This window comes from Magallana gigas, chromosome 6 (genome assembly GCF_963853765.1).
Source record: "Magallana gigas chromosome 6, xbMagGiga1.1, whole genome shotgun sequence".
Lineage (NCBI taxonomy): Eukaryota > Metazoa > Mollusca > Bivalvia > Ostreida > Ostreidae > Magallana > Magallana gigas.
In genome coordinates this window covers 6,936,757-6,963,890 of record NC_088858.1, presented here as the reverse complement: position 1 = coordinate 6,963,890, position 27,134 = coordinate 6,936,757, and the positions used below count along the sequence as shown (strand labels likewise).

General features: G+C 34.2%; 2 protein-coding genes and 1 long non-coding RNA gene across 14 annotated transcripts in view; 2 read left to right on the top strand and 1 right to left on the bottom strand.

Annotated features, from left to right (window-relative positions):
- The first annotated feature begins 1,296 nt into the window (after positions 1 to 1,296).
- LOC105341303 (uncharacterized protein CXorf65 homolog) lies at positions 1,297 to 5,128 on the top strand. Its single transcript, XM_034470936.2, has 5 exons — positions 1,297 to 1,463; positions 2,213 to 2,299; positions 3,203 to 3,319; positions 4,305 to 4,400; positions 4,749 to 5,128. Exons 1-5 carry the CDS (start codon positions 1,439 to 1,441, stop codon positions 4,889 to 4,891), a joined length of 468 nt encoding a protein of 155 aa, XP_034326827.1. The 5' UTR covers positions 1,297 to 1,438; the 3' UTR covers positions 4,892 to 5,128.
- LOC136276435 (uncharacterized) lies at positions 3,211 to 4,118 on the bottom strand. Its single transcript, XR_010714870.1, has 2 exons — positions 3,989 to 4,118; positions 3,211 to 3,347 (listed from the first exon to the last, which is right to left on the bottom strand). It is a non-coding gene; the product is annotated as an uncharacterized lncRNA (long non-coding RNA).
- Positions 5,129 to 11,024: 5,896 nt separating the features above from the next.
- Positions 11,025 to 27,134, top strand: part of LOC105328103 (neurexin-1) — a 54,815-nt gene continuing 38,705 nt past the window's right edge. Inside the window, exons 1-3 of one of the 12 annotated variants that reach the window (XM_066089271.1) lie at positions 11,025 to 11,043; positions 11,555 to 11,744; positions 22,833 to 23,030. The gene's annotated coding sequence lies outside the window, so the exon portion shown is untranslated. Of the gene's footprint in view, positions 11,044 to 11,467; positions 11,745 to 20,881; positions 21,309 to 22,832; positions 23,109 to 27,134 lie in introns of those variants that run through there. The other 11 variants (XM_066089270.1, XM_066089276.1, XM_066089268.1 and 8 more) reach the window with 11 other exon arrangements.

The window sequence follows — 27,134 nt, the reverse complement described above, 5'->3', positions numbered from 1 at the left end:
GCAGTTCTAAGTGTACATGTACATGCACGACTGTATATTTATTTCATATATCGATACATGTGTTTTAGTCACTCGGTGTCAAATTGAAACGTGCACATACTGGTCGATTAATACACATACAGACAACTATACTATCAGTTTTAAAAATTCTTCTTATAGTCTGTCCCAAGATAGTTATGCAGCAAATTTGGACGATTTTTATTAAATATACACATACACGTGAAAGAAGTGCAATTGAAAGAGTTGAAAGGAATAATTTCCAAGATAATTTCATTGACACATTATCATCTTTCACTCGGAAAAATTCACAGGAACGAAAACAGATTCCTTATGGAGATTTATAATGGGGAATGTCGGAATACACTCTGAATACATCGCGCAATTTTACAACGTTATCATCCGGGCTTGCTGCTATACAAAATTCCCGTAGACATCACATTTTTTAGCATTGTATTAAAACCTGATAAGCTAACAGGGGCGTTTCGACTTAGAAATCTTGGAAATTTTTCATACATTTGATTGAACATCGTTTAAAGTCTGAGGTATTTATAGATATCAAGCAATTAAGCAAAATGTGAATCCGGGATATCTTAGGACAGAGTAGAGAATGATATAGGAAGTTTCATTTCTGACATGTTTTATTTCTTGAAACCTTGAATGATTCCTTATAATTAATCTAAAATTTTGTAAACTGTGTATTGATAAATCTTATAAAAGAGATACTAATCTACAAAATATTTTAAAAAGTTGCGTTTGTAAAGAAATGACATTGAAAGGTCATTCGACATCACTCGCTTGATATGCATTCGTTTATAAGTGTCTTTCTGTACTTTACTTTTTGCGCTTTCCATGGTGTATTGTCAGTTTAAAGTTTATTCGCCAAAACTACACCACTTCCCCTTTTGTGTATTTAGTTTATCACCAGCAAACATCTATATTGTCTCACTCTCTTTGTACAGAAAACATTTCTATAGCCAAATATTTCTCTTCTCACTTTGCCTCTCTTGTTAATTCTGATTACGACTCCACCAATCGCCACCAGTCAGTTTAAATCTCCGGAGAGATTGACACATGTATACTTGACTGTCTTCAGTCAGAACCACCCGAGCCCTTTAACTCAGGGTACGGTAACGTGTCCCAGACTCACCCAACCGCACACTCAAGGCATTGTCTCCAGGCAGAGTGGTCCTCGATCAGAACTACCACTGTGCATGTCAATCTGATTCCACGTGGATATCAATACTCGAAACATACTGACATCAAATTAATAATTGTGTTTCGGTTCGTTGTTTCGCCAGTTTGGTTAAGGATTGTCTGTATAAATTGAGAGTCTTGCAATAGAAGAGGCTGCTGTAGAGATGATGGAGTGAGAATGTGCTGACAGAAGAGTGAAAATCTCATCCATGACATTGTTTGACAGATTTAAAATTTCTCGACCATGTTCGTGACAGTCAAATTCGGAGGTGAGTTTTTTCCCACCCTTCTATTCTTACACAACAGTTAAGCGAATTCAAAGATAACTGCTTTTCAATTAAGTTTCAATTAAGTCGTATATAGACCATGTTTCTGATCAATGTCGGATTTAAATACGTCGAACATGTTTTATGAAACTAGAAAAAAATATTTTTTCCCCTTCCATTGGCATAAAGTTTGGATCTGTTTGTAAAATTGGTTTTGTGGCCTATGAATTCAAGTCCTATTGATTTTCTCTCAGTTTTATTTATAAACTGAAGTTCATTGAAAACTGGTATAACATTTTAATTTCTTCTTACCCCGATCATCAGGGAAAGCACTGCGTTGATGGAGCTTGAATGGTGTGGTGTATTCGCCTGTAGTCAATAAAACTGTGATATGGAGGTGATAAGTTATGGCTCCCCATTCTATTGGTTTAACGATTTACAATTTACCTTTACAGTTTGTTGATAACATTTCAAAATTCAGCCCGAGTGGATTACCCCCAATCTCACAAAGACCGAAGAAACCTTTTTACACAAAATTGTTTTATTGCCCGTTATAGAAGTGATTTTAGCGTTTTTAAGCTTCTATGGACAACTACTTATTGCGCGATCTCTTTCATGTCGACCGATTTCAGTCACTCTAATGTTATGTGCTTGTATTTTCTCCACATGAATTATTTATGTACAATCTTTAAACAATCTGAATGAATGAAGAGTTTTGATAAAAGGGTTTCTTTTTTTTTCTCCATTTACAGACGAACAGAGTCGTCTCTTCAATGCCAACTGCAGGAACGATGTTCTTCTACAGCACATCAAGAAACGCTGTGATTGCCATAGAGAGGGTAAGACTAAACACCCAAAAATAATGTCCAAACCTGAAGTCACACAATACCCTGCAACACTGGTCCTGTTTAATATTGACACAGACCCCTTACCTACAGAATCACAATTACACAATCTACAATTCTATATTTGCTTAAACAGGTGGTTGTAAATATTTAAAGCTTTTTTTCTAATTAAGATGTAAGATAATAATGGCCGCCGGTAGCTGATTGTTGTAGCGGTGGTTATTAAACGATTAGAAGATATTACAGAGACTATCTTGTCACGTCAGGCGATTGGATCCCCCTGTCGTGTGCGGGGGTATAAAACAAATGGGCTTTTCCCCCTGTGTTCAATAATCCTCCCGGGATCCTGTTACACCAAAATATGACGCTATCTGTGACGGGGTTCTCTAAATCTGTAAAAGAGATCTCTGAAGGCCAAGGAGCAAGGTTTACATTGTATCAGTTACAGACCTATGTAGGTACCTTGTGAGACCAGTTAGAGTAAGGTTATAACGGCTCTTTTATTTACCTGGGGATCTCTAATTTCCTTTATATTACCGACTAGACTTGTTCCATGTACAAAAAAAATCATCCATGACATCATGTGGCTTATAGCATCTCGCGCAAACGTTCGTTAACTGTTGCTTTGGTTTGTCTCGAAATTGCAACAAACCGGCAAACGCATTAAACGTCAAACGTGGTGGCAACTTATCTCTTTCATCCTGTTTATTTTTTCTAATATGCAAATTAGAGGATATATGAAGGATACATGTATGTCGGTCTGGGTTTTAACATTAAATATGAAAGGGGGATCCATGTACCAAGTGCCGAAAGATTTCATAAATTATTCTATAGAATATCAGTTTTTTGTTTCATATCACATTGTGGTTTGATGGAGCTGGTCTGGTTCTGTTGTAGACGATGTGGAGCTCTCCGATGAGAAGGGCGTGGTCAAACACCTGCGGGAATTCCCCTATGACTATGGGATCGATCATCTGAAGGAACGGGAGACCCTCATTCTTCTGAAAGTCGACGGTACAATCACTCTCATGACTTAATAACCCTGTAAAAAATACGTATGCTCGTCATTTCAATCACCTATCTTTCTCAACTAATGGTTCCCGAAGATGCATGCATTCTTTTACAAAAAATACGCAAATCCTTGTTGCCACCACTTCCAATAGTCTAGTGAAATGTAGCAATCTTTGCATGCTCGTGCTTCCCAAGAACCACTGGGCCAATTTCAACCAAACTTGACACAAAGTATTATTGAGTTCTGTTAAAATCAAGTCCTCTTTATAGGATGGATAATTATTTAAAAGATTGTTGTTCAAAAATCTGCTTTGATTTTGGTCATATGCTTAATTCTGGTTGATCCCCTCATCCATATTGGAATATCTTTGCGACATTGCAATCAATTTATGATCTTTTTGACAAGCCGTGCTTAACATGAAAGTTAAATGTAAAGAAGATAGTTATCTGGCTTACATGTCCGACCTGATTTGATATTTATGACATGTAGTTAGTGTAACACATAATAATTGTACGAGCTTCGTTTCACAAGTTACATCATGTACCTGCCGTTTGTTCATTTAAAGAGGACATGTGATGAGGTCGTTGTTTGTATATTTATTAATAATTTTACACCAAAACAATGGGTACAACAAGCTTACATGTTTGTATACATCAATCAAGAACTCTTACTATTGCTTTATACTTCCTGTGACTCGGCGAGGCGTTCACCACATCTGTTGCCCTGACTAGTGTATATTCCGGTCCTATCTTGATCTCTGTGTTTGTAGTGTCTGTTTTTTGAGTTACGTTAAATATCCCCTTGTTTGCTCGGCATCTAACTATAGCCACGAGATTGTCAGGTGTCCCTCCTTTAGAAATCATAATTCATCCATACATAAGATACTCTTTATCTACAAAGAGAATAAAAACCATGATGGAAATGAAATATTAAGCTTTTTATTTAATGCACCAGATACAGGTGTAACCTAAGGTGATATGATTACAGGTAGCTCCTTTGGGGACGAGAACGAGTCCACGATGGGGGACAGGCTTACCTTTATCCCTCTCCTGACCGGCATGGAAGGAAACCAGGAATTTATGGGTGGGTATTTATCATTTCGACAGTGACAGTTTTCTAATAACGCTTGTTTAATGAGACGATTTTGTTATTTAATATACCTCCAAAAAAGTCTATGTATATTTACCAGTAAAAGCCAATATTTGCGCGCCGTGGCGTTCAGAATGAAATGTTTTAGAACTAAACAACTTTAAGAGGAGACGCCTCTTACCATATATTAATCCAGATAGTAATCGTCAGACATCCAATGCTTTCACGATATTAATTCTCATACGTCTGCCAAACACTCATTTCTTTAATATACAATGTAAACAATATATATACACTATCTATTATGTATGTCATGACTTATTTGATTTTCCATATATTCAGAACTCATCAATCCCCGCCCCCAATCAAGGCAGTCAAGGAAGGGCTCAGGGCGTGAGGATGAGCGGCGCGGGAAACCCAAGGCTGCAAAACCTGCCCCCACCTCCAAACGACAATCATCGAAATCAGGCGGGAAAAAGTCCTGACGGGCGGCTGTCCGCGGTGTGTTCATTGTTTACTGTACATGGTTAAACGTGTGTTATATCTGTTCAAATGTATAAATTGTAATTTGCATATGTATGTATTTTGTTCTTCATTATTTACCCTGTACTAGAATGGCAACTGTATTCCATACTTAAAAAAACAACAACCAATAAATGGGTGAATTCTTTAATAGAGAGAAGGAGGAAGTGATAGAAAATAAAGATATCCTTTTTACTTTTTATTTTTATCTGCAGTTTCTTTTTGGAAGGGTTAGTTGGTTGATAGAGTTGCTGGTAGGGTTGTTTTTGGTCCGTATGCTTGAAAACAGCCATGCATGGTGCTCCGACTTCTTCCTTGTCTACTTAAGATATAAGATTAATGTTAACTCACGCAGTTTGATTTTGTTGTTACGAAAAATTGCGTACATTTATAAGTGGTTTGTACGTCAACTTTACAGCCCTCCTTCCAACTATGAAAGTTGATGAAGACAATATTCATATTTTGACGATCATAGTTTTAAATTCTACTTTTAAATAGTAGACAATATGCTCTAACCGTTATGGTATTTATTTTATCGAATCTGAGCAGCAGCTAGAATTTGAAAGATTCGTGATATGCATGGGTTTATAGACTTTACAGCTTGAATTTATTTCTCTTCTTCCAACTATAGATATTGAAAACAACTTTTTGTTGTTGACAACTAATTATTCAGTTTGCATGTAAGAAAAAGGTGTCCGAAAAAATACAGTTAAAGTGGCATGGTCCCGAGGGTTGATGAACCCATGTTTCATCTGGTCCATTCCGTCCAACTCGTATGAAATTCCTCTTCGTAAATTTATATCCATGCTTATAGCTTTTCCTCCGGAACAGACTCCTATGTGACGCCGTGTTCCTAGACTTTTTTCAACATGTACGAGGGTCAATAAAAAAATACGAAGACAATGTGCCTGTCGCTCATATATTTTTCATATTAGTCACAGCTAACAAAATAATTTATGCACCACTACTTATTCTATTGGTATACGAAGTTTCATTTCATTTGATGAAAAGGTATTTTTGTTAGGCCTACCCCATTTTAAAAACAACATGTTTCGTCACCATGGCGCACGGCAACGTTGAAAACATGACGTCAAGATGACGCACGCACAGTTAATATAAATTCCCAATCTGAGTCGTTTGTGCTTTCTACCATACAATTGAAATCGGCACTATATAGCTCGACATCTAATTTGTTCACATTTGTTCGAGAATCACAAGTTAGTTCCTCGAAGTTTTAATTTTTACCGCATGTCTCTTCAATTACTGTAAGAAAAACCATGAACGGCAGATATTGTTTGTTCTTTTGACCAAATGTTTACAGATATTTAAGGAATGAATTCAATATTTATTTGTTTTATACGATATAAAATGGTTTGGGGCAGTTTACGCTTTATAAACCGCGAAGCGGTTTATAAAAAAAGCGTAAACTGTTTCAAACCATTTTATATCGTATAAAACTAATAAATATTGAATTCATTGCTTATAATTTAATTTTTCTACTCTTCATTGTAGATAAAAACGGCCATTTGACCTTTAAAATGACGTAAAATTGTACAAAATTCAAACGTAACGTCAGGCGTATTGATACGTTTTTGACGTTAGTCTTACTATGACGTAGGCAACATTCTTTATACGATATAAAATAATTTTTTAGCCAATCAGAAAGCGAGTTACAACCAGAATTAAATTATTCTACTCTCTTTCGAACTTTTGATGTTCAAAATACAAATACTGCCTCCCCCTAAAAATGTAATACAGTTAATCACAAACGTGCAAATAATTTTTGATTTATTTTTTTCAATCTTTGAGCATGTTCACAGTTTGTATCGGCTTTTTCCCCGAGTTACATCCATACTGTTTATACTTTTCGTTGCGCCGTGACGCATTCAATTTCAATTCAATTTTAATTAAAGATGACTATCTTTAGTTTTTGATATCTGTTCACCGAAACTATATATCCCGTCGTTATTTGGTACATAGAATATCATGACAAATCTCAATCCGAGGTTTTAATATTATTTGGTTTTAAGCCTAATTTATAGATATTTTACTTTCAACATAATATGGTTAATTATTGTTGGCATAACACAAATTTTGACCGTGAGCCGTGACCTCATTTTTGCAGAATGAGATTCTAAATAATTCTTAAAAATAAACAAATATATAAACTTTTTTGATTTCAAATTGATTAAAACTATTGCTAAATTATGTCTACTAAGTTTAAAAATAATATGACGTTAAGTAACATGATACAATGTAGCTATGGCAAAAGTCTTCGTATTTTTTTATTGACCCTCGTACATAAAGCTTCGACCGGTGACTTATAATTACGTACATACTGGAGGGATCAGATCACCAACTCTTTCGATGAACACCTCTCCGCAGACCTGTGTGCTGACAGATGATGAAATATTCTTCTTGCTAGGTCGTGGTTGCCAAAAAAAGATCTACATGCACTTCGAATTTAAATTTAGATACATCCGAGGCACTGCTACATGCTATAATCGGACGCTCAAAGCTCAACCTAACCAAATAGCAGCGTCATAACCTGTGTTTGTTTGTGCCAATGGACCCCCCCCTCCCCTTTTTTTTTATTAAGATGATTTTTTCATTGTGTATATATCTAAATAGTTATACCTTTTCTCATAATTATATGTGTTGCATGTATGTATAATTGTATGTTCTGAAATAATCCTCCTTTGAGGGAAATAAAGTCTGAATAAATGAATGGTCAAATTATATTTTTCTTTTTATAAACAAGACTCGTGCCATGATTTTGTTTACAAAGGTTCAATATATACCAGTAAAAAATCCTTTCCAGGCTGATTTGTCGATTTTAAGCATAAATTAATAAACAGTTCCTAACGTTTAACGCATTCATTTCAGGTCTAAAACTGGAATGTTCACTTCAACATTTAAAATATATCAAAGAATTGTAAGCCCTGTAACTCCCTTTTAACTCAGCGAATGGCACTCAATTTTTTTGTTGCCTACTAAAAATGCCAATGCATGTTTACTGTAATAATAGTAATTACTGAAGCATTGTAATCATTAAATTCATAAAAATAATTTTTGACCAAAATCGTGACCACGCCCCTTTAAGAGTGCTCAGTTAGAATCAGTAGACCGGGCAATTTGATTTAGAGGTCGAGTTTTGTATAAAGATACTAGTATAGAATAATATTTAGAATCTTAAATCTAAAATATTTATAATTTTCTTTATTGATTAAAAGTGTATGGTTACGGAAATCTCGACTAATCTGATCTTTAGGTTGTTGACAGTCAAGCCGCCTTAAAACAGGAAAGCGAACAAATGTATACGAGTTATGTTTCTTTAAATGGAAACTTGTGATCGATACACCCATGTACATGTAGTCCAGAAATTCAGAATTTCCTAAACTAATATAGCAAAATTGGCATTAGAATCCTCCCTGTCAAACCGAAAAACCTACATATTCAGGTTCTTTGAGTTGCCAGCAGTGGTTGGGTGGTCGGAGTTTGATGCATTCGATTCTCCAATTTTGAATTATTTGATATTTTTTTTATTGATATGGACCATGCAGAAAAAAAATTCATGGATTCCCTCCTGTAATGTTTTATATACATGTATTTTAAGCTTACTCAAACATGCAAACAAAATGATATTTAATTTCAGTTATTCTGAATATGGGAGTCATGTACTATAGAAGGATACCATGAAAAGCAATTTACTGAATGCGATATGGTCTTCGAAGCATTTTTTGCCACAAATCAAAGTAAGATATTATGAAAAAAAAATGAATATAAAATTGATTTCAAATTATGATATATCCTTTGATTTACACTATATAAGTTATTTTTTCGATTATCCAAATAATAGTTTAAATCTAAATCATGGAATCATGGATTGAAAATTTAAGATGTAAAAATTAAGCGTAATATTATATCACTTAAAATATGAATTGGTGACTTTTTGTTGCCACAGTTTCCACAATGACTATGATGAGGCTTAGCATCTTCGTGAATCGGGTTCGATGAATTGTTTTAGAATCGGGTTAGACTATCGGTATGATTTCGCGGGGTTTTCGAGATTACACATTTTGGGATGTTCTCAAAACACACAGCATCATCCTTGATCCCAAAATGGCAAATTTTGAGGCATCGTAGACAGGCCATTACAGGTTGTATACTGTATAGATATGCGCATTTCCTTCATGCATGCAAGATACATGCTCTTAACCTGTTAACCTTACACACGTGTATCTAGTACCACTGGTCATTTGCATGGAATTCGAAGCTGAAAGCACTCGGACCTGCATGTGTACCTGTTTTCATGAAATTGATGAATGTAAATTTTCAGTTACATTGTAGAACTTTGTGCCAAGGTGGCATTTTTGCACCCGTCTAAGATGCATATATCGAAAAATTCAAATATGCCACATGATAGATCATTGCTTAACTATCAGCTTAAAGAGTTTACACCCACCTTTGTTAAAGTCTGTCCCAAGTTTTTGCTTCCATCGCTTGTTGATGATTTTTAATAAAAATACACAAAACCTGTGAAAGAAATACAGTTGAAATCGATAAAAAGGAATATATTCAGGATATCTTCATTGAACAATTATCATTTTTCACTCATAATAGTTCACAGGAACGAAAACAATTTTCTTATGGAGATTTACATCTTTTCTCCATTCGGAAGTACTTGTGACACCTCGCGCAATTTTTCAACGTTATCATCCGGGCTTATTAATGGCTGATGCAATGCAAAATCCCCGTAGACTTTCTATTTTGGGATGTGTATTGAAACCTGAAGCAGTAGAGGGGACGTTTTAAAACAGATAATCTGGACATTTTTCATATTAGTGGATGAACATAGTTTGAGCACAAAGGTATTTATGATTATCGAAATATCAAGCAAAGTGGTGGAAGCAAAAACTCGGGACAGAGTATAATTGTTATCATCGTAGCTCACCTGTCATGGGAGATATATACCTTTCAAAAATAAATTCCTAGAGGAAAATAATTTTTCCCATAGGAAAAAGAATATTCCTACAGGAAATTTGAAATTTCCTATTGGAATACACGAACTTCCTACAGGAATTTCAATTCCAATAGGATTTGATAAAATCTGATTGGAGATATTAGTTTCCTATAGGAAAACAGCCTGTCTGAATCAAATTCCCACAGGAAATACCATTCTCTTACAGGAAATATTCCTTTAGGATTTTTAGAAAATCCTATAGGATTGTCAATATTTCCTGTAGGAGAATCAATTCTCCTATGGGAATTATCATTTTCCTATGGGATATTGATTTTTAAAGGTAAATATCTCACCTGTCAGGTGAAACACACTAAAAACAAAAGTGGGTTATATACTTTCTAGACAATGGTCTATGATATGATATTGTATGTATGGATTTTTCTGAAACTGCCTCTTAAGCGGGTGAAAAAATGCCACTTTGGCACTGGACTAATTATCCGGCACAGTGTTTTAGGTAGATTTAAAAAAAAAAAAATGCAAGAGAGTGCATTTATGTTTAAATATCAAATCAAATCATGTGTTGGAATTTCAAAGACATTAAATAACCTGGGTCAGAAAATAACAGTGTGCGTTCAATATGTTCGCAATTATAATTAAAATCATACTGGCCGACGAAGCCATACGTGTAGGCATTTTTGAAAGATGCACAACTAAATGTTCCACTAAACAGCCAATGGCTTTTTAAATAAAACTAATGTTTATTCAACTATTGAATTGTAATAGGATAATTCTGAGTTAAATAAATAAATTTTGATTTTCATTGCTATTGAATTGTCATTTGAAGTTGAGTAACCATGGTAACTTTTCTTTTGTACATGTGTAGTAATGATGTATTTATTATATTTTTCAGAAAGCAATCATTCACTGATGCGGAAGCAGTTGGATTCACATCGGTAAACAAAAATTAGTGAAATATCAATTCATAAGGCATGAAGATTGAAATCTTTGGAAATCTGGTCGAATTCAGAAAATACAATTTATGATGAGGACATTTCATGTGTACATTTACAGGAAACAAACAATAAAATGAACAATGCAGTAACTCGAGATATCTATCCATATTTGGACAAAAGATGGTTTAATTTAATACAGGTATGATATTTAACATCTGGTGCATTTATCTCCTGTAAAAAGAAATATCAATAAAGAAAGAAAGATTTAAATGTATGTCCTTTGTTGAGAATAAAAAAAACTATGGATATTTATTCAATGAAAACTCTCATGTCACTATATGGTATTGATGAAATTAAAGCTCTCTAATGATTATAGGCTTATTGCCGTGATTATAGCCTTCTCATTTACATTATTAAACCAATTTTGCATCTGGATATTATGTATGCTAAAACTGAGTATCTAAACATCCAGGGGTTTTGAGATTAAATAAAATATTGACCATCATTGTATGGGAGTAGATGTTCAGTGTGGATATGAATGCCTGGACCACTTAAAACCTGATCAGGAATCAATCAGACCCCTCGGTCTATCCACCACATCATTGTCAAGTGTTTACTGTTTAATTAGCCCGCCTGTGTGCGATCAATACAGTAATGTATAGACATTCCTTATACATTGTGACAATGTTGGATCACTTCTGTCTTGGCAGGACCACGTGTTGACATCTTCTCCCTCCCTCGGAAAATCCAAGGCAGGAAAACTCGTGGCGAATTGGTCTAATGGAGACATAGGGCTAGAAAAGGATGTGAGGATGACTTGTGTTTATGGATGACCTTTTGACCTTGCATCATTGATCACGACCATTGGTATTGTCATTGATAGATCTTATCCCTGAAATAGTGAGTCGATTTTTCTTAATACGTTTATATATTTCCATCTATTTTGGTTGGAGTGACAGTTATTTCTGAGGTTCTTAATGTCATTACTATAAAAATAACCATTAGTGCATATTGCCTTGAGAGTTTTCTAACACATTCGGTAGATTGAAGAATGCTAATTTAGATCTCCTCGATCCTTCAATAGTAACGGCCACATGTGTCTTTTGATGGATTGGGAGCTTTAAAGTAAGGTTCTGTCTTGATACAATCTGATGGGTGGAAAATGATGCAATTTGAAAAACGGCAATAATTCTGTGATATGCTGGTCTCACCTGTGAATCAAGATTCATTCTGTAATCTATAATGATTTCATTTTATGGAGCAACTACCAATACATGCATTAGGTAAAATTTTTTGAAAGTAAATGATATAGATATGCTTGAAAATAATCTGTGAAAACTTCAATAATACGAAAATTGATAATAAAATGAATATTGTTAAAAAAATAAGGTTTCCTGAGCTCCTGTAGATTTTTTATTCATTCAGCTATCATGATGAATATTTAAAGAAATACTCGGTGTATTGAAGAGTCAATGGCGAGGAATGGGAGAATGTTCGGACTAGATAAGACAGGTCTACGGAACACTCTCTGTACTTTTCTGGGCCAATTCCACACTGTGTACTTGATGAATGACCCTCGTATCTGAATCACAGAATATCTGAGTATAGTTCAACCTCAGAGGCATCATAATAATCAAATATTAATAACATGTCATGATAGTGATACCAAATGTGTTGTTTGAAGTGCAAAAAGCAAGGTGATGGGGAATTTGATGATAGCTAGAAATTCTTAGTTTGGGGCTGTTACAAAATAAGCATACAAAATGTTGGTCATGCAGGTACAACTGATGCTTAATACGAGGCCAAGTACAATTCAAGTTTGCATGACTTTTGGTCATTTTTGCAATAAAGTGAGTGGTACAACGTGAAAGCTTAAGTTATAAAACTTCATTCAAGATATTTCATAAAAATATTTAGGGTAGATATAACTAGGGCTCACCCTAAAGGCTTTGTTAAGATTGAAATAATGGTATGGCACATGTACATATGTATAGTACATTGACAATGTATATATATATAATAAATTTTTACGAATAGCTGAAAAAAATAACAGCAAATTTTTCTTAACTATCATGAATTTTAAAAGCTACATGTAGGTGGAGATACTTCCCCAAATTACTTCTTTATTAATTTAACTTGTACTTCTCTATACTGTCAACATATCAAAACAAAATGGAATTCATATGATTATAATACATATGTAATCGACAAGAAATAAAGGACGAGAAATAACATCTCTCATCTCACCAAGGCTATTTTTAACTTACCAGTAATTTTCAACTAGGTTTTCCATGGGAAAAATCAAGTTATTGAGAAATGTTGAATATGGTGGGCGGGCAGCTTCCAAGAGGGTACCCCTTTTGTAGGGATAACTCCTCCTGAACTTTTCAAGATAGGAAGTTTTTTAATTCACAGATCAATTGAAAATACCAGTACATCAGAGATGTGCATATAACTTGAATTTTAATTATTGGTAATTTATGCAAAAAATACCAGCTGTTGATTTTTGTCATTTTTTTGGGGGGGGGGGGGGGCAAAATATTGCATATATTATAGTGTACCCGATTTCTCTGGATAGGTAGTGTTTGTAACTAATCTTCCAATCAATAAGGAATGCATGTGCATATCTCAATTTGATTGTAACAATTGTTATAAAATTCATCTGTATGATTAATGAAAATATTTATTTCAGTCAAGATCCATATATATCTTTCCAAAGCTGACTAAAGCTCTCTTATTTGTCTTATACTTTAAAGTCAGTATTAAAGAGAACTCAAACCCATTATACCAGTAATTTTTCTACAGCTACATGTAATTTGGATCAGAATTTTGGCCATTTTCTTAGCATAAAGTATGCATTTTATCAGTTAATTCTCCCTTCCCCAGAAAGGCAATATCAGTTGAAATGTTGATAATAATCTAAAATAAATTTTGCTGAATACGTGAGTCAATTTAAATATAAAAGTGAATCAAATAAAATTGTTTTACTTGATTGATATGATTTACTATACACTTATTAGAAGGTTACTTATTTTTACTCCCTGATTTCCATATTACGGTAACTATAACATCAATAAAGTTTGCATATTCAGAATCAAAGGCCTCTTTTTAAAAAAATGTTCAAAAATAATCTTGCTCTTTTTTAATAACTCTGTTTAAGAGTTTTTTTCATGAATAGTTACACAGAGAGAGAGAGAGAGAGAGAGAGAGAGAGAGGAGAGGAGAGAGAGAGACACACACACACACACCAGAAGTGAGTGATGGAAAAAGAGTTTTGATGAATGAATTTGAATGCTTTGTAAAATGGTAGTGAAAAGCAACTTTTACAATATTCAAATGACTATGATATAGATATCATTGAGGTGTGACATTGTATTTCCTAATGTGCAGATTCCAAATTATCACAGTGACTATCAGAATTCCAGATTCCAAAATAGTTTTAATTGACGCCAGAATTCTTGGGAGAAAATGCTTGCCAGTAGTTATCAGAAAGCAATTAGTGGGACATTTAAGCTGAGTAGGAACTGCAAACCCAGTAATAATCGACAGTCCTAGCTCCACTCAACAACCAGTCAATAGCCCAGGACCGGGGAGCGTCGATAGTTCGTTGCAGCCTCTGTAAGCCATGAGGTATGCTGCTGGTAATCTCTTTAGAGTCTGATGTGAGGTGGGTTCTTAGGACATCATGATGTTAGCTGTCCAAAACTCCATGAAGCTATGATACTGTTCTAGATTATGCATGGAAGGAAATTTAATTCTGCTGTTAACAATATGATAATTCTAATTATCCCTTAATTATGACATTTAGCCTAACCTAAATTGGCCTTTAACAAAAGACTGCTTGTAGGTAAGTGGTCTGCATAGGCATTGAACCAAATTTCTAGGTCCAATATCAAGGTAATAGCAGACATCTGTGCAAAATCTTTATCTGGATACTTTTTTCTTCCTTTGGCCTTATCTGCCTTATATTTCAACTAAAAGTGTGTTTTTTTAAACAAAAGATGCATTAAATGCAAGGTCATAAGTTAAGGTCAAAGCATTGTCTAGAGTTAAAGATGCTTTTCATCCTAATGTACATTGTCTTTGGGAAGGCCATCTTTTCAATGATTTATAGTTCTGATTCCAGATTATCTGTAGACAAAATATTTGCCTGACCTGATATTGCCTTATAATGAAAGGAGTTGAAATAATATCATTTTGACCTTTGAATTTTATGAAAATTCCAGTATTTGTTATGTGCTCCTACAAGTACAGTATGACAAATTGTACATGGTTCAGTTCAAGATGAATCACCAGAATCTTGGAATAGACCTGCAATCAAAAGTCTATTAATATTACGGTAACTGTTGCCACAGATGCTGTATAAACTGAAAACACTTGTTGATTTGACAAAGAACTGGACACCTTCAAGGTCGTTTTTACAATCTGTTTAATATCTGGTGAACATCACTGTAGTGCACCAAGATGGCTTCTCTGTTAGAAGACATCAAGATGTGATTTTTGTAAGGTCCAGTCAGTACAATGGAGAATGCAGTTCCTCAGGAGTTTGTTTTGATGAACTAAGGTGGTGGAGTGACGATTCATAAAAACTTGGCCAAGCTTAACGAAGCATGTGTTCTGGGTGGCGTGTTTTATGAATGGAGTCAGAATTGGTTTTCTCCTTATCCCTTCTGTAGCTAATATGTTATTATATATTATATTCTGAAGATGTGCACAACACCTTTATGATGCCTATCTAGAGTCGGACAAAACCCCCTTTAATACACTATGAATGCTGTCAACAATCAAAGGTTTAATGTCTGAAATCCTAGAAATGTAGACAATTAGGTGTTAACATTTAATGAAAAAAGGGGGCTTTATGATGGGTCTGTGGAACGCTGGGCACACAGAGAAATCTTTTCCAATTGCAAAATCACATTTCCTGGCCTGACAAGTGTTGGATTGACTCTGAGACTGCTTATCTTGTCAAAATTCTGAAGACATTAGCATGGTTAGGGGCGTTTTATGTTTATGGGTGTTGACAGCAGGATCTGATAAGCATCCTCTTTGCTAGCTTTATGCTCTGTTTTTACCCAAGACCCTCACTTTCTCTTTTTTAACATGTGCAAATTTACTTGAACAGATTGTAGGAAATTTAATTTTGATTGAGAGAAAAATTCACTGCTTGTTCAGAAGCTTTGTGTTTTTAAGATACCATATATATCACCTGATCTGGAATATGTCCTTTAATTCTTTGAAAGCATTTACTTGCTTTTAGATATTTTATACACTGTAATTTGTGATTTTTGGCTCTTTTGAAATGGGAATTTTTGGGGGAATTTTGAACTAACTCAGTTGTTTTATAGCCATTAAAGAGAAGAACTCTAACATTTTGTCAGAGCAATTCCTGTGAAACCATTTTATTTTGGGAAAGTTCCCTGACAGAAATGCACTATTTTGTCTATACAGTACATGTTGCTTGGTCTTGGTTCTTTGCAGATTGTATCACGAAATCTCAAAACCCTGACTTTATTTAATGCACAATGTACATGTATGTCTTTGATCATGGTCTTATTGACCTCCAGGTAGATGCATAATCTGTGCATTCATTGCACACGAAAGGAACTGAGGGGCTGTAAAGTGTGACTATAAGTGCTTGTACTTATGTCTTAGGCATGAGTACTCTTGCTAAGACAGTAGTCATGATTTCTTCATTATCTGAGCCTAATTATCCATTTTCTAGTACTGTACCTTAAAATAACCAGGAATCTCATGTGTGTATATACTTTGACACAAATATTGATTTGTTGTACAACAAGGAAGATCATTATTGGATTCTGACCAGATGGGCAGTGATCTTCACATTGGTCTGTGGTAATTAAGACTAATGATCTGGTCTAGAAACCATAATTAGAGACTCAGGTCATTGGTTGTGTGTTAATTTCAAATACATCTGTAAAAGCAGATGAAACGTTTAGTCTCTAATCAGTGAAATACAGTGTAATTTACCGAAAATCCTTTTTTTTTTTTACTGCGATCATTTGGGTCTATTTCAGTCAGATTTCAGTAGTTTTAGTTGAGCCTTGATGTATTTGCTAAGACTTTGTGTGGATTGTAACAACAGCTATTGGCAGGGCTGTCTCATCAATAATGGAGGCTGCAATCATAGGTGGGAGGGTATTGAGTGATGTAATATGACATTACTGCTGGCCTTTTTTTTATCCTGGCAGCTGGTCTTGAAGGTCTTGGGGAATATTTGGTCATCATTGATCATAAACAAAGCCATTATAACACCTGGTAAAAAAACCCATATGTGTTAGTTCATGACAGACTAAGTTAAGGTGGTTGGTATTTTGGTTTCATTACAGGCTGTTTGTCAGTATGTGAACTTTATAAATGACACCTTTCTGAGAACTGTTAGACTGTATCAAGTCTAGAAATGAAATGGAAAGGTTGCAATATTTGCTGCTGGAAAGTGATGCATTGCTAGCTATTATCACTATATGTTTGACTTTTCAACAAATAATTGATAGCTCGAACCATTTAAACAAGACCATGAACGTAACTATCTATATATCGTGCATCAAAACAAGTTCAAAACGACCTGGTTTTGAGTAAAATGTGCTCAGATTTCAAATGCCAAATAAATCTTGTTAATTTCAAAGAGACATTGCTGAGTGACCAACAATGAAATAGACAGGCCTACGTCACATTGCTGTTTGACATAACTACCCAAAGACCAAGCTCTTGTAAAAATGGTTCTAGCTATCAGTTATTTTTATGCAGAGGTAATTTTCGTAAACGATGTTGCACCATATACCTTCCTTAACTGGGTTTGTCACATTTTCATTATGGACATATTGATTGAATCTGTGGAATTTTATCAGTTGGCAATTTCACATTTTTGGATGTGATTTTTTTATTTTGAAACCTCTATGTATAATCAAAATTGTTGTAATTCACTGATTGATTACTTAACAATAACCCGTCAGTTTTTTGTTGGCCGTGAACAGAATCTGAACATTTATACAGATCAGATACTTAGGCCTATGTATCAAAATCAAATGAAATGAAATGTTGCACGCTATGATCATAAAATATCATAGTGAAGAAATATTTACAGTAGAATACATGTACATATCTTTTTTCTTACCTCTAAATCTATATCTTTACTGTAACAATTGAGGAGCTACAAGAAGGGAACAATATTTATGTATCATTTCTTAGACACTATAGTCCAAAGTGCACTTTTATGATTTTGTTACGATTCTGATAATGTTTATGTAAACTTATGGGGTTTTGGAAAAGACGTGAACATTCTGATAAAAGCGCTCTCCATCATATTACATTACTATATTACAAGTGATTCCATGTTTTATCACTGTATATCTAGTATTGTTGTCCTGATGAAGGATAGCTGGTGATGAAACAGTAGTAATTACATTGGGAGGAAGCTTTTATCCAAGTCTTGGTACCAAGGTCCATGTTGCCTGACTGTGCAGTGTAAATTCTTCCTCTTGTCTGTGTTTGATCAATATGTAGCCTTAAATTTGGACTTGGCGAGCTTGTTTGCAGCTCGTTCTGCCGTCGAGTTTGGGTCTAAAGATTCCAAGACGTGGGTTGCATGACAAAAAACTTGGCTCTGGGCTCTGATAATAGACTTCAAGACAGGTTTTCTGTAGGCATCACTAGTAAATTTGATTTCTGTACATGCCTTGTCCCTTTAGTATTGTCGTGCTGTACCATACGATCAATCCGAGAAAATCAATTAGTTCATCCAAGCCATTCAGTTCAAGAAAACCCTGCAATTCTACCAAACATTTAAGAAAGCTAAAGAAAATTCTTAACTGCTTCCTTAAAAGTAATTCTTAAATTACACTTAAATAAAAAAAAAAGAGATTCCTGAGGTTTGAGATGTGTTATAATGATTGAGATATTAACATTTAAGATAGAATTAAAAGTGTTTAAAGTACTTACAATCCTTTTAAAAGTGGTTATTTTCACACTTTTATTTCATTATTGAATCTAAATTTTTTCAATCTTTTTCCTTAGAGAAGTGCTCCAATTCTTTTTTTCACCAGAAAAGTGTGCTAAAAACTTTCATTAAGGTGGTACAATCATTCTGTCTTTATTTTAAGTGCAAATGCATGCTGTATTTTCATACTAATTCGAAAAAGTTCAATTTGCACTTGATATAATCTTTGTTGAACCATCGTCAGTGCGTGGGTACAGTGTATTGAATTATAGAAACTCTTCTTATCAATACCGCTAAACTGTTTTATTTTTCGAACAATGCAATCCATCTTTAGGAGTTACCGAGTCAGATAGTTATACAACAATTGCTTTCTATGTTGAGTAAATACCGGTATACAGAAATCGGTCTATTAAATATTGGTCTTTCACGCTATTGTTCCCACTCTGTTTGTCTGCGGGAGAACTACAATTATAATAGTACAGCAGATTTTCTGTTTTCTCTAGTCTGTAAACTGAAAGACTTGAGAGGAAATAGGGCTGTACCATCTATTCTTTTCAGCGATTCCTTCAGTGAAACATTTATGTTATGACCATATATTATTTTTAAAAAAATCTTTTCTGTAATTGTTTATCTGAACGAGTTTCCAATGAACTTTATAAAAGATCAGAGAAAGACATAGTAATTGGAGGTATTTATCCAACATTTTATTAGATCCAAAAATTATATAGACTTTTTATTTCTAAAGCTTTTAAGCTAGGTTGCAGGGTGATGAACATGAAATTTATTGTATGGATGGTTCAATTTCCATCAGAAAAATGCTCACTTTACAGTGCCTTATAAGTTTTTGAATAACCTACAATCATTAATCATTAAAATGCATGTACTTTAAATTAATGTTTTTAATGGATATTGACTAGCTGGCAATGAAAATTGCACAAAATGTAGCATTTGTTAATGTTTGAGTGTCGTTTCGATCTAGTGGAAGCTTGGTCAATTAATCGATGAAAGTACTCTAGTGTCATATTAAACACTAAGAAGTATTATAAACTCAATTTCGGTACATAAAGTGCCATTTGATTGGCTGAACAAATCATTATATACATTCATAGACATTGACGTCATCCTTACGTCATGATGCCTTTTAATATCATCCACATGAAATTTTTGTTTATTTCATAATAAGGAGCATGATTCCTACTATAATTTTTGTACTTGATAGAAAAACTGAATTACATTAGGGACAGTCATGTTAGATAGTTACCAAATTAATACAAATATAATACTTGTTGAAACATTTTTCACTTTTTAAAATAGTCTTACACTGTTTATAAGCATAGACTTTCCTAGCTAACCTAGTTTTATTTTTACAGAAAAGGTCATTCTCTAAGTTTAAACTCTTTCGACAGGTGTGACACAATCAAATATTGAATAGGGTCTACCAATCCAACCACTTTTCATGTTTTTTTAATCAGGCTTTAAGTGACATTTTAACCTAGGTCCTAAGTATTAACATGGATTATGTTTTGATAATGTATTATGCATGAATATTTAGAAAAAACCCTGATATTCCAGAAAAATAGAAATGGCTGTCAGCTTTTGTGTTCATGACATTAACCAAAAACTGCATGCAACATGAATCTGCTTATTAAATGATAAGAAAGCTTTGATTGGAATTAAGTTTTGTATTTTGTGTTCTTCCAATCTGGAAATTCCTCTTGATTTGTGCGTACAAGATGAAAACCCCAATTTTTATGTACCATATACTTGTAGAGAATATCAGACGGAATTCTCGTGGGATTTGGTTATTGTCTAAGCCTCACCATTGATTAAGTGTGTGACATAACATGATATCTGTTGACATCATCTGCCAGAAACGTGATATGATTTAAATCTAAAACTGTACAGATTTAACGCAGGGAAAAAATATCAATTGAAATCTCGGGGGCTGAAAGATGACTGTTAAATACAGGAGACTTAGGGAAAAATAAGTATTGATTCCTGTTTGATGTTGAAAGAAGATGTACTTACGGAGCAGGTGATTTGAGCTGTAGGTTTGTTTAATTAACAATTAATTGTCAGAGGCAGGTATTTTACGACCATCTCTGCTGTAGACAGAGTAGATTGTGAGAGAGAGCTGGAGAAGGGGTTCATACATCATCTCCCGATTTCCTGATTGATATTGCAGACTGTTTATGCAAGATTAAGTGAGTTTCCAATACTGATTTATTCCCTGTATATACCAGGGAATGGTATTGGCAAAAACCTGTCTGCTTTCTACACGGGCTTACGATGGTGAGGAGTCACTCAGTTATAATATCGTGGCTACGAGACTCTGACTGGTGTGTATAGTCGGCAGGGGTCAATAGAAGAGGTCCTATACTCCTAGCATCCTCCGATTCATCCAATCACAGACTGGGTCTGTCAACATTTGTTTTACATGGTAGTAAATAGTATTTGATTCTATACTGGAGTATCATTGATTGAGTAAGGATTAGAATTCTCACTGATCGGTAAGGCTCATCACATTTCTTCTTCTCTGTGGTTTCAGTTTTGCGCTGCTTTAATGTTTTGTATTGAGATTCTATAATTTGCATTATTTGATCTCTTAAAAGGTATATTATCTTTACCTAAGTTTCATTTATAATGTAATGAAAATTTTTTAAGTTAGTTCTCGGGAATACTACATACTGTGGTTTCATCAATATTCGTTGAATACCAATTTTTGTGGATTTCGTTGTTTAGTTGATCCACGAAATTAAATGTCCATTGAAGTGCAATCTTTATTAACATTTTGTATTGATAGGATCATCAGCCACGAATTTACATATCCTTGAAACTGTGATTTTCACTTTATTCACGAAAATTGATGCCCTTGAATATTAATGAAACCACAGTACTAGGTTTTGTAAGTCTTCGAAATCTTATCTGTTTTAAATTAATTAATACTCTAGATTATAAATCATTTTTTCACATGTATTGTGTGATCTCCGTACCTTATTTTTTTTATTAACACCCACATTAAAAATTGACAAAATGATAAACATTGATAATCGCTAGTTATTGAAAATAATACATACGCATGAGTGTTCAAATACACAGAATTTGCATTGTTAATGTTCTGTTAAATAGCAGATTATGTTGCTAGCTATAGCTAGTACATTAATTTCAGAATATTCTTGAACCAAATAACATGGTTTCCCATTAATGGAAATAAAAGCATGTTCCTGGTTTGATTCCCTAATGGTACATATATTTAATGCAGTGAAAAATAATGGCTATGTGATTTACATTATAACTATTGTATAAAAAAGATAACAACAGCTAGTGTGTTTATATCTCATAAAACTTCTCTTGTAATTGATATGGAATCCCATTCTCCACTGCATGTAAATTTAGTTGGCTTTAATTATCAACTATATAAGCCACAATGAATTAGTTCTTCATAAAAGCACAATTTTTTGGTTGCTGATTTTTTTGTGATAAAACTTATTCTAGGATCAATTGTCTTTCTTAATTGATCCAGAAGTAATGATCTGCGGTGTGATTCACTTTCTTTGAAGAGCTAAATTTTTATACGCTATACCCAGTGAATTGTGAGGATTACAAGAACGTAATTCAAGTGTGTAAGACGGCTAGATTATTGCATGGAAAATTGAAGGTTACACTGTACATATCTAGCTAATCAATAGTGACACAGATATTTGATATGCTGAAATTTTGAGATGTGATAAGACTGTCACTTATGGATATGTCTAAGCATTCCAGTATATTGGCTGGTGCGGAAAATATGGATCCGACTCCATCAGCCGTCATCAGGGCTAGCATTCCAACTTCCCCATTTCTTCTCACACTTGCAACATCAAGAAATATTGCTGTGTGAATAAAAACTTTTCATTGACTTCTCTAATCAAATTTAGAATTTGCAAATATATTTTAAAAGAGGAATTAGTTGAGTTCTTTAGCTTCGGACCAGTCCGAGTTTTACTGCCTTCTCCACTAGTGCTTTTGACAGAGATTTCTTGATTTCTTTGCAGATCACAAAATGGTATGATGCGCCTTGTTTACACCATTCAGGATCATTGGTGAAAATGATTTATCCTTAATTTCTAAGGGAAATCTAATAACCCAAACCTCTTGATGAATCTGACATCTTGCACCAAGGAAGAATTGAGAGAAGTCCAATCTCAGGATCAATAGACAATCTGACATTTTTAGACTGAGCGCTGCAGAGGGTAAGCTAAAGCCCCAGTTTTCCCTCTGGAGGTTGGGAACAATGGCTGATGTAGACTGGATCCCCAATCCTACAAAAAGTAATAAATGCCCATCATGGTTCACAATTTGTTAATCATTGGAACACACGAGCCTACTATATTTTTTGGAGGATATTTTTACTCCCAAGTTGGCCTATTTTCCATAGAACCTGTTCACTAACTATTAGAGTTTAAGGCATCAATAAAAGTATTGTTTTACATTCTGGTTCAATGTAATTTGAATTGTTATTGCTGGAATAATGAATGCAATTCGTACAACTAAAAATGGTGGTGGTGGGGGGGGGGGGGGGGGGTCAAAGGAGAGAGAACCCTAAATTAAGGATGTACACTTGCCTTTTACAAAGAATTAAGGTCTTCCGTTTCCAACGGAAGACCTTATAGTGATTGTAATGTTTCTTTTTATTAAGGTCTTCCGTTTCCAACGGAAGACCTTATAGTGATTGTAAGGTTTTTAAGGTCTTCCGTTTCCAACGGAAGACCTTATAGAGATTGTAAGGTTTTTTATTATTATTTTTTTCCCAGTTTTTGTCCACAAGATTTCTCAGAGATGGCTTGATAGATTTACTTCAAGTTTTCAGGACTGATAGAAAATGATCATATCTCTAGGCGTTTTTTTCATTTTTTGAAAATTTATTTCCTGTCGTCCGTTTCCTGTCCCGCGTTAAAAAGCTTGTCACATCGAGATCTCAGAAATGAGAAAGACTTGAACATCCAAACTTTGAGGGATAATAGACCTATAGTCGTAGATGTGTTTAAACATTTTTGTTTTGTTCGTCGTAACTTCCGGTCGTCACCGGAAGCTCTTCAATTTTTTTTGTTTTTACGTATTTAATTTATTTTCAATAGAATAAAGATATTAGTATAGATCCTTATATATGTCATCTATGCAATGTTAAATAAACAAAAACATTCTACTTCCGTTGAGATATCTCGATTATCTCAGGTAGCTTTTTTAAAACATATTTTGTACCCGCAAGTTCTCAGGTACTGTACGTGATCAAGACACAAAACTTTCACCACTCATAGACAGTTGATTGAAGATGTGTTTAAACAGTTTCATTTTGTCCTCCGTCACTTCCGGTCCAAAGCGGAAGAGTTCAAACAAATCAAATTGTTAATCCGTTAAACTGGTTTTTTTTTTTATAGTTTAAGCTGTTTCGAAGACTAATAATGTAAAATAGGAAAGTAAACAAGATATAAAAAAATTAAGTTTCATTAAGCACTTCCGTTTGTCCGTTTCCTGTCCCGAGACAAAAAACCTTATATCGACGAGATCTCAAAAACGGTAACGACTTCAACAACCAAACTTTGTAGAATTATAGACCTGTGTATGGACATGTGTTAACACTATTTTGTTTCATCCGGCGTAACTTCCGGTCGTCACAGGAAGAACACAAAATTTTGATTTTTTAAAAATATGTTGGTTATTTAGCATGGAAGTAACATTTTGGTTATAAGAATACAAGAGGTCATCTACACATGGTAAAAAAACCAAAAATAAGTTCTACTTCCGGTGAGACATCTCAAATATCTCAGGTAGCCTTCTTTTAAAAAAAACAAACTACCCTCAAGATCTCAGAAACTGTGAGAGATACAGACACAAAACTTGTATGGATAATGGACATTTGAATGAACATGTGTTTAACGGGTTCCATTTGGTCGTTCGCCACTTCCGGTTTTAATCGAAGTGTTCAAGCAATAAAAGGTTTTTTTTCTTAAGCATTTTTTAAACATTTTACTCAATGTAATGAACAATAACGTATCATAGGTAAATGTACTAAACTACGTATTTTCAATTTCTTAATCACTTCCGTTCGATCGTTTCCGGTTCCGAGACAAAAATCTTTTCTAAGCGAGATATTATAACTAACAAAAACTTGAACATCCAAACTTTGAGGAAAGACAAGGTAATGTTTATTGTGTTTTGTATGATCCGGCGTAACTTCCGGTCGTCACAGAAAGTACTCAAAAAATGACGTTTTGTCTTTTTGTTTTGTTTATTTCTTGGGAATTCCTTTACAGTATAAATTATATCCATTTTCTGTTTACAAGAGAAATATATCTTTTGCACAGATTTATACATGAGGAACGGAAGACCTTTTTGTTGCTATAGCAACAAGAGTCTAGTTTATTATTATTTTTTTTTTTCCTTTTTTTTGTCCACAAGATTTCTCGGAGATGGCAGGATAGATTTTTTTGAAATTTTCTGGTATGAGAGAGAATGATAATATCTCTAGGCGTTTTTTTAATTTTTTCAAAATTTATTTCCGATCGTCCGTTTCCTGTCCCGCATTGAAAAAGCTTGTCACCTCGAGATCTCAAAAACAGTAAAGTTTTGAACACCCAAACTTTGTGGGATGATAGACCTATAGTTGTAGATGTGTTTAAACTATTTTGTTTTGTTCGTCGTAACTTCCGGTCGTCACCGGAAGCACTTCAAAAATTATTGTTTTTACGCATTGAATTTCTTTTCCATAGAATAAACTTAAAACTATAATTCTATACATAAGTTATCTATGCGATGTTATATCAACAAAAAAATTCTACTTCCGGTGAGATATCTCAATTATCTCAGGTAGCTTTTTTAAAACACATTTTGTACCCGCGAGATCCCAGAAACTATAAATGATCAAATCATGAAACTTTCATGAATGATAGACATTTGATTGAAGATATGTTTAACCGGTTTCATTTTGTCTTCCGTCACTTCCGGTCCACACAGGAAGAGTTCAAACAAATCGAGCTGTTTATCAGTTTAACTTATTTCCATTGATATTTGTAGTGTGCTGGATGAGAAATGAAGTACAAAGGGCAAGTTTACAAGATATATTAAATACAATTTAGATTGAGCACTTCCGTTTGTCCGTTTCCTGTCCCGCGTTGAAAAAGCTTGTATCAACGAGATCTCAAAAACGGTAACGACTTGAACGATCAAACTTTGTGGGATGATAGACCCATAGCTGTAGATGTGTTCACACTATTTTGTTTTGTTCGTCGTAACTTCCGGTTGTCACCGGAAGCACTTCAAAAATAACTACTTTTTCGCATAAAATTCTTTTTCCATAAAATAAATATATAAGTATAAATCTATGCATAGATTGTCTATGCGATGTTAACTCAACAAAAAAATTCTACTTCCGGTGAGATATCTCAATTATCTCAGGTAGCTTTTTTGAAACACATTTTGTACAAACGAGATCTCAGAAACTATAAGCGATCAAAGCACAAAACTTTTATGGATGATAGACATTTGATTGAAGATGTGTTTAACCGGTTTCGTTTTGTCTTCCGTCACTTCCGGTCCACACAGGAAGAGTTCAAACAAATCGAGCTGTTTATCAGTTTAACTGTTTTCCTTTGATATTTGTAGTGAAGTCGATGAACAATTAAGTAGAAAGGGCAAGTACAAAAATTTTTTTTTATTACAATTTACATTGAGCACTTCCGTTTGTCCCTTTCCTGTCCCGAGACAAAAAACCTTGATTCCTGGAGATCTCAAAAACGGTAACGACTTGAACGATCAAACTTTGTGGGATGATAGACCTATGTATGTACATGTGTTTACACTGTTTTGTTTTGTTCGGCGTAGCTTCCGGTCGTCACCGGAAGCACTTCAAAAATTTGTTTTATTCATTTTACATAAAATGAAAATATCAGTATACAATCTTACATATGTCATCTATATAATTTTAAATTGGCAAATAAATTTTACTTCCGGCGAGATATCTCAAATATCTCTATGTAGCTTTTCTTTTTACAAATTTGATGTCCGCAATATTTTCGTCATTGTAAGTGATTGAGACACGAATCTTTCATAGATTGTTTGATAGAATTTTGATTGGGGATGTGTTTAATGGGTTTAATTTTGTCAACTGTCACTTCCGGTTCTTACCGGAAGGGTTCAAACAAATCCTGTTTTTAACAAGTTTAGCTGACTTTCTTGGAATTTCATCTAGCCTGATAAACAGTGATGTACATTAAGCAAATGCACGAGAAATACCAGCTTTTGTTTTTATTAATCACTTTCGTTCGTCCGTTTCGGTCCCGAGACAAAAAAAATTGTTT

Coding starts and splice junctions, on each gene's coding strand:
- LOC105341303 (XM_034470936.2), top strand. CDS start 1,439: ATGTTCGTGACAGTCAAATTCGGAG. Junction 1,464..2,212: donor CGTGACAGTCAAATTCGGAG/GTGAGTTTTTTC, acceptor CTCCATTTACAG/ACGAACAGAGTCGTCTCTTC. Junction 4,401..4,748: donor AGGAAACCAGGAATTTATGG/GTGGGTATTTAT, acceptor CCATATATTCAG/AACTCATCAATCCCCGCCCC.